Source organism: Phaenicophaeus curvirostris, chromosome 21 (genome assembly GCF_032191515.1).
Source record: "Phaenicophaeus curvirostris isolate KB17595 chromosome 21, BPBGC_Pcur_1.0, whole genome shotgun sequence".
NCBI lineage: Eukaryota > Metazoa > Chordata > Aves > Cuculiformes > Cuculidae > Phaenicophaeus > Phaenicophaeus curvirostris.
This window is the reverse complement of record NC_091412.1, coordinates 10,745,832-10,753,942: the sequence shown is the minus strand read 5'-3', so window position 1 is coordinate 10,753,942 and position 8,111 is coordinate 10,745,832. Positions and strand designations below refer to the sequence as shown.

Here is an 8,111-nt window from a genome sequence, read left to right as displayed (position 1 = left end):
TGAGGGCACAGCTGAGGATGCTGTGCCTGTCCCTAGGTGGTTTGCGTGGGTAAAGAGCAGAGGCTCTTGTTTTCTTCCAGAGGCACCATGTGTGCAGGACTGATTAGGGAAATACCATTTGCAATCCAGAGAAATGAGGGCGATGGGGTCAGAAAAGCAGGATCTGAGCAACAGAGTATTGGGTGGGAGCCTGTTGGGTTACAGCTCTGCTCCGGCATGGGTCTGTTCCTCTCCGATTTCGCTGCCTTGGCATTGGATTCAGGGTCCTGTGTTGTTTCTTTGCAGCATTGTTCATCTCCCTCTTGCTTTCTGCAAGCTCCTGCGCCAACCTGTTTGGCCAGGTTGATAATTTTCTCCCTGTAGACCTGAACAGGCTCAGCTCGCTGCTGCCAGGCAGCTGGAAATAACTTCTCTCTCTGCTGGTCCTTCTGTTCCAGAAACATGGTGTTCCTCTGGGGTCTGTCACTGCTCTGCCTGTCTGCTCTGCACAGTCACCTGAGGGTAAGTTGCTTCGCTCTGGCGATGTTGGGAAGCTCTGTGGTGGGAGCACAGCTCTCTCTCCCCAGCCAGCAAAGGGCAAGGGGAACGAGGTGGCTCTCCTGCACCAGACCGTGGGGTAGACACCACCTAATGCTTCTGGGCAGAAAGATGAATCAGTGGAGGACGCTGCTCCTCTGCTATGGGGTCAGCCTGTGCCCCAGTGCAGCAAGGTTTCTAATGTAGCTGTGGATAGTCTCATTATTCAAATAGATTTATGTGGAAAACCTTTGGGAACTTGGCTTCAGCTGCATTTGGTGACCGTGACCTCCAGGGGTTAACAGGAGGTTGTTTAATAGCTTTTTTTTTTTTTCCTCCCATTTTAAATCTGAATCCCAAACAGATCTGAGCTTGCAAAACCGCACTGCTCCCTCCATAGAGGATACATTATTTCCTACCCTTCTGACCTGGTCCCTTTCTAAACAAACCCAGCATGTGCAGTGTCTCCCAGCTCCTGCTCACTCCCACCTCCCCAGCAGGGACCCCACTGCTTCTGGGTCTGCATCCCGTGCCGTGGCCACACGAGAACTGCTACCGCCACGCTGGTGCCAGCCTCTCACCTTGCCCCTTGGGAAAGTGTTAGGAGTGGAAGCAAAGACCGACTTTGGAAACTGAGATGAAATCCTCTGGGACCTGACTTTGTTTTTCTTTGTTGGTTTGTTTTTTATCCCCGATACAGTTTTCTTCCACACACGCCACTGAGCAAAAGCGCCTCTTCCCAGACAAAGATGGGATGCTGAAGGTAAGCAGTGGTGGTATTCGCAATGGTTTTCCAGTTTATCTTAAGATAGGACGAGCCCAGGCAATGCAATCTAGCAGCACCAGCGCAACGAGAAAGACCATCTTTGTGCAAGCTCCCCTCCCCGCCTCACCCACTGCTCCTGCCAACGCTGTGCTCCTTCGTGTTGAAAGCCCCGACCTGAATAACTTGGCAGCACACACAGTAAACATCAGGAGCTGGGGTGTACAGGGACTGGCAGGTGGATTATTTCATTTCTGATTGATGAGGAAAACAACCAGTTCTGAGGGTGACGGGGAGAAAGACCCGTAGCCGATGCCACCCATGGAGCCTGGCTCCACAGCGCAGCATTCCTGCTGTCTGGATGCTGAGGGGAACAGAGAGATCCAAGGAAAAAAGCATGTGTTTAAGATCATGCAAATGCAAGGATAGTAGCAGCAGTGCTATAGGCTAAAGCTCAGAAAACTGGAAAAGGAGGAATTTGGAGAGAAAAGGGATAGGAAGGGATGGAATAGAACAGAAAAGTCAAGAAGAAACAGATGCCTGGAGGAGGATTGGAGCCAAGAGGGATCCAGGCTGTGACAGTAGATGGTGCTGACCGATGCGCGAGTCAGGTCCTAAAATGTGTGGGAGGAGGTGGTGGAATCCAGGCTGAAGATGATGGATCTATAAACAGTGAAGGCACAGCCAAAGTGGTGGTTCCTGCCCTCAAAGCATGCCTGTTGGGCTCCTGTGTCTCAGACAGGCCCTGGGAGCAGGAGGAACCACTGCAAGACCCTCACTCAGTCCAGTTTCCCAAGATAGAATATGTTCTGTTTTCCAAACTCATGGAGGTGCTTGTAACCTCAAGGTTAGAAGCCTTGAAAAAGCAGAAAAACAAAGTGAATACACAGCCAGAGTAGAGAAGCTGGAGAGTTTTCTCAACCCATTTAGGTGTGCAGTAAAGCCCATGAGGGATGGTATCGCTCTCTTTTCCCAGCACTATCCTTCTTGTTTCTCCCCAGGATGTGAAAAGTGGTGGGGCTGTAGAGTCTGCTCCGCTGGGAGCCATCCCAACCCTGCCGAATGCAGACCTGGCAGACTCTACCTACGACAACTTCCAGGAGATTGATGGACCCATGTTACCTTTCACCACCACCCCGCCAGGCATGAGGAATGAGGGAAACTCAGAAGATGAAGCCATAGCTGGGGCCGTGGGCTGTCATGAACAGCAACCATCTGGGGAAAATGCCTCTTCTGAAAAGGAGGGAGAGGCTGAAGATAAAAACTGTGAGGTGCCTTGGAAGAAGAGCCAGAAGCTAGCAGATGGCTTGATGAGATTCAGCATTGATCTCATGAAAGAGGTCCAGCTGGAGTCCCACAGAACCAATGTGATCCTGTCACCCCTCAGCATCGCCATCGCTTTGTCTCACCTGGCACTGGGTAATGTCTTAGTTACAACAGCACCGGTTCCTGCCCTTCCCTGGCCCCCCTCCTGCAAGCACTGGGAACAAATGTGCAGAAAACAAAGATTAAACACGGCACCTTCCACTTAATCGTACCCCTGCAGCTTTAATCAGGTACAACGAAGATTGAAGCTGCCCCCTGTAGCCCTGCTGAGGCTCCCACTCTCAGGTTTCTTCTGAGAGTGGTACAGGATGTTTCCAACAGGATGTTTTTGTAAGGCATAGGATGTTTCTAACAGGAGGCAGCTAGAGTAACATCTCTGCCACTAACAGGGACCTAACGGGAATTTGACTTTGCTTTTTAGGAGCAGAAAACCAGACAGAGAAGCGTTTGCTGGAGGTGATGCATCTGGAGTCGGTGCCCTGTCTCCACCACATGCTTGGCACCCTTCGCAGAAGGCTCACAGAATCCACCCTCAGCCTTGCATCACGTCTGTACCTGCAGAAAGGTGAGTGCTGGCACGGGAGGGTCTGTGCTGGTGTAGAATAAAACTCCCGATGACAGAGAGTGATGGAACCCCACTCATCTCCGTTTCTCCAAGCGCTCCTCCTGGAGCAGGGTCGTGCCACTAGCTGAGCCACTAAGCATAATTTTTTTCAACACCTGATGACTTCATGTAGAATTCTTCCTCTCTGCCAGGATTTGAGGTGAAAGAGAAGTTCCTGGAAGATTCAGAGAAATTCTACGCAGCAAAGCCCATGACCCTTTCTGGGATCAGCGAGGATGACCTTGTGGCCATAAACAAGTGGGTAAAGGAAGCGACTCATGGGCAAATACCCACCTTCCTACAGCAGCTCCCTGCCAGCACAGTGATGCTCTTGCTCAATGCAATCCATTTCCACGGTGAGCTCCACAGGCCTTACTTTTCAAGAGGAATAGTTAGAAATCTCCTCATTTTCTGCATGTGCTTTAGCTGAATGGCATCTCCTCATTCCTTCCTGCTAGTAAATCTGCTTGGTCTTTTCTCATACATCTGCTGTTCCTCTTGCTTCAATTTCTTTACAGTAACTGTTTCACGTGTGTTAAAAAGGTTACTTGACAGCAGATACAGAACACAGCGTGTGGGTATTTTTGCCTCCTGGTTCGGGATCCCATCACCGCTGATCTTACCCAGGGCACATGCAACTCAGTCCACCCCAACCACAGAGCTCAGAGGCAGCGCCTGTGCATTTCCTTCTGACTGCAACATAGGGGTCAGGCACATCCTCCTTTTTTCATTCCCTGATGGTTCTTCATGCAAACGCAAGCCAAACACTTCCAGTGTGAATCTACGAATGTTTTAGCTTGGTCTTGGAGCGCTGTTTCACCCTACACAGCACGAAGGCGATGCTTTTCATGTTTCAAAGTGTAAACATCCATACTTTATCTTCATAGCCTTCAGTAATCTCCCACACTGAGGCACAAGGATTCTCGTTCTCTTTGTTACTCCATAGTCCCTCTCTGGAAGATAAGAGCTTCCTGCTGTTAGGGCTCTTGGTACTGACTTCTCTTTGCTGTATTTCTGCTTGCCTGGTCATTATCTGCTTGATAGTGAACTCATGATAGGAGGAGCATCAGTGAGGCAGTCTCAGTTTTCCTATCCAAATTTAACTTCTTGGATTTCTAAACTTGTATTTTGATAGGGTTTTGGAGGACCAAGTTCAATGTTAGCTTCACTGGGCCGGATGTATTCCACCTTGACAATGAATTTGTTGTCCCAGTTGAGATGATGAAAGCCCAGAAGTATCCCCTGAGCTGGTTCACACTCGAGCCCCAGGATATTCAGGTAGGAGGCCACCAGACTGCAAGTTTTAATTGCAATTTCCTCTTGCTATGGTACTTTACTTGACTGCAAGTATTCTCTTCAAAGAACAACTGTCTTTCAACAGGCACAGCACACAAAAGTTTAATAAGCACCCCCTGTCCTTGCTTCCAGCAAGAATGTTGGTCCTTCACTCTTAATCTATAGGAAAAGCCACAAAGAGATATTCCCACTAAGTGGGAATTAATAGTCTTAAAGCCCTGAGTTTCAGAAAAATGAGGAAATATGGAAAGGAATTCCCTCAGACAATGCACTGTTGGAGCCCTTCAGAATATGTCCCATATGAGGACAGGCTGAAAGAGTTGTAGTTGTTCAGCCTGGAGAGGAGAAGGTTCCTGGGAGACCTTAAAGCAGCTTTCAGCACTGAAAGGGGCTCCAGGAAAGCTAGGGAGGGCCTCTTGATCAGGGAGTGCGGGGATAGCTATAGACTATATTCAAAGCAGCACTTCCCGAACTTTCCTTACTCTTACATAAATTTTTCTGGTTGGTTTTCTTTCCAGGTGGCCAAGTTTCCCTTTAAGACCAATACGAGTTTTGTGGTCATTGCACCAAACCAGCATACGTGGAATACCTCACGTGTGCTGCAGAACATCCCGTACAAACAGCTCTGCAGGCTTTTCCCCAGAGAGGTACCCACCGCAGTGAAGATCCCCAAAATAAAACTGGACTACCAGCTGGAGCTCAACAAGGTTCTCAGTCAAATGGGTAAGGATTTGCACAGAATAAGTGAAGCTGATCGATCTATATGGCATCTGTTCACTGACACTAAAAACTGCCATCCTTGTTTCTAAAGCTGTGCCTCACAGCTTGCTCCAGATACCATCCAAACTCTTTCCTCTCTTACTCCTCTCATCCTCCTCACTCCATGCTTGCCTAGCACCAAATGTTTTGCTCCAACAAGATGATACTATAGAGAAGGCAGCATTCACAGTTCCTCACAAGCTTTACAAGTTCTTGCCATTCCCTTATTTGTAGCCAACACCAACATCCTCCCATGCACCAACCTTTATCTCAAACTTTGCCATTTAACCTAGCTTCCAGGACATAGAGATGGCCAGCAGAGAGAATGCAGATCACAAAACCTGTGATGGAGAGCTTATTGAAATAAACCCCTGTGCACTGCATTTCCAGATGAGAATAAATTGGGTTTGCTTTGTTTTTGCAGAACTGCTTAAAAAAATAATCTCTGTAAAACTGTTTCCAGCCAAGCAAGTAGTAGTCTTCAGGCTTGCTGCTGCTTTTGAAAGAAGGCTTGAAGTTTTTATGCTACTGTTATAAAAGAAGCAGATGAAGCTTGCGAAAACCTTCTGGTTTTGGCACCCTGAGTTATTCATACGAAGCGGGACTGGGGAACCTGGCTGGACTGCAGCGGTTGTTGCTGTTGCCTGCCAGTTCTCCAGTCCCCCATGATGGACAAAACATGCAGCAACACAACAGGGAGTTTGCTTTCTTCAACAGCTTGGAGAAAAATCAGAGCTGGTGGCACCAGCTGGGTGAGGTTAACTCAGTCTCATTTCTCTGCAGGCCTGCGGGAACTGTTCACAAGCCCAGATCTCCAAAAGATCACAGATGAGCCTCTCTTCGTATCCAGCATCCAGCACCAGTCTACCCTGGAGCTTAAAGAAGACGGGGTGGAAGCATCCGCTGCTACCAGCGTTGCGATTTCACGCTCGGTCTCCTCCTTCAGCCTTGACCGGCCCTTTGTCTTTATTATCTTTGATGATGAAACAGGCATCCCGCTTTTTATCGGCTGTGTCCAGAACCCCAACCCCAACGCTGCTCCCCAGCGGAAAGAGCCACGGGACTCAAGTGAATCCACAGATGTTAACAAACACCCCATGCCCAAATAAGAGCGGAGCAGAGCCTAAGCATTCCGGGACTGCTACCTGACCCTTTGGACCAGCTAAGATAGGCCTCCTGTCCTTGGAGACCTCCCTCCAAGGCCACAGGAGGCAACCCTTGCTGTTTTCCTTTATGGATCCCTAGAGCCTGATCCCTTGACAAGCCTCTCCAGTTCGGGGTTCCCCTCTGTTGAACCTGAAAAGCTTGCTTTGCCTGGATTTCCCTTCCAGGGCTCTCAGTCCTGGAAAGGAGACTTCCTTGTCCCCAGACTCTTATTAGAGTCTTTATTAAGCTCTTACTCGAGTCCCCTGTAGCCTGGAATCATCATTAGCATCTGGCAGCTTGGACAACAGCCAGCGATATTAATATGGTTCTTCCTTCCGCAGTTCCTGTGAACACGTTTCCCTCAAAGTGTTCCTCTGAAAACCGTCTGTACCCGCCTAGAAAACAACCTCTAGATCAACTGGACTAGTAACCAGTTATCTTCTCTAGGATGTGTCACAGCCAATTCCAGTCACAGGCTCTTTTCAAAGATGCCTTTTTCCCTCCTCCTTGGCTGTTGGGGTCTGACACGGGAGGGTCTGCAGTGGGGAAACCCCTCTGGATCCTTATCTACAGCCCTTTGCCTGGGAAACTCTAGGTTCTTGGGTAATGCTAGATTTTTCAAGACCTCTTTTATAAAGTGTTTTTTAGTAACTTTTACGTTGGCAGAATAATAAAGAGTAAAGCAGGATACATTTGCTTAAGGCATTGCATTGAAAGATCCAACAGAGAAAGGAAAAAGGTGTGCAACTCAAATAACTGCAGAGATTGGAAGGATAGAAGTCAGGATGTGATAGATGGAAAGATAAGAGGGGCTCTTGCAGAGGATCTGCTTTTTGCTACACCTCATCACAGAGGACAACACGGGCCATAAGGTGAAACGGCTGCTCTGTAAAGACTGTCCAAGGACCAAGTCCAGTAAGCTCTGGGCATTTCACCTGCAGAGCGTGCAGGGAACACTCCTGGGGCAGAATTCCTTGAACTAGGGCATGAGCACAGTGGCACAGGGACAGGAGGACACTTTGCCCGTGAGCAGCAGTGATAAGCAGGAATGTGCCAGTCCTTAACCTTTCTCTTGGGCAAAACCTGACATCTGGCATTTACTAGAAGGTTTGAAGGTGCTGAGCTGGCATCTGCTGTGTGTGGTTTGTTCTTCTCTTGGGATCCCCCTGGCCCCACAGCACAACACCATGGATGGATGGGACAGGCCGGGGTGGATTTTGACACCTGTAGCTGAACATCACTGCTTTTGCCCTGTTTTGGCAAGAGGCAACGTCCTGTTACAGCTTCCCTTTTGTCTGAGAAGGCCACAGCTCCCTGGGTTCTTGTTCTGAGGTAGCTGTGCATGTCTGATATCAGCTACCATGAAGGAATCTTGTCAACGCTCCACACAACCAAGCCATCCTACCACTTAAAAATATTAGTCTAACTCACCGTAGCCTGCCATGCTGCAGCTATTTCTGTACCAAACAACTGCTGTCTGTAGTAGATTGTGCTTCCGAACTCCCTCAGCTTCTGGGTAAAAAGGATGGTGCTCTGTTTTTGCAAAACAGCAGTTAGAGAGCACAAGGGCCATCCTTCTGGCAGTGTTTTCCTTACTCGGGAAGTCTGCCTTCCCTCAAAGGAAGGAGCAGAATGCTTCTGGAAGCCTCAGTCCTTGAATAGTCTGCACCATCTGCTGGAATAAGAGAAGGACTGACTCAC

The 8,111-nt window shown here is 48.8% G+C and overlaps 1 protein-coding gene across 1 annotated transcript; it reads left to right on the top strand.

The window, feature by feature from the left end:
* Positions 1–361: 361 nt before the first annotated feature.
* On the top strand, positions 362–7,100 carry SERPINF2 (serpin family F member 2). Its single transcript, XM_069873890.1, has 8 exons — positions 362–501; positions 1,217–1,279; positions 2,281–2,698; positions 3,027–3,170; positions 3,362–3,565; positions 4,345–4,487; positions 5,024–5,228; positions 6,048–7,100. The coding sequence occupies exons 1-8, from the start codon at positions 442–444 to the stop codon at positions 6,371–6,373; spliced, it is 1,563 nt and encodes a 520-aa protein (XP_069729991.1). The 5' UTR covers positions 362–441; the 3' UTR covers positions 6,374–7,100.
* Positions 7,101–8,111: the final 1,011 nt, after the last annotated feature.

Bases quoted from the DNA above. Each gene is read 5' to 3' on its own strand.
- SERPINF2 (XM_069873890.1), top strand. From the start codon at position 442: ATGGTGTTCCTCTGGGGTCTGTCACTGCTCTGCCTGTCTGCTCTGCAC. The intron at 2,699-3,026 runs GTAATGTCTTAG...TTTGCTTTTTAG, and splicing joins TTTGTCTCACCTGGCACTGG to GAGCAGAAAACCAGACAGAG. The intron at 3,566-4,344 runs GTGAGCTCCACA...GTATTTTGATAG, and splicing joins CAATGCAATCCATTTCCACG to GGTTTTGGAGGACCAAGTTC.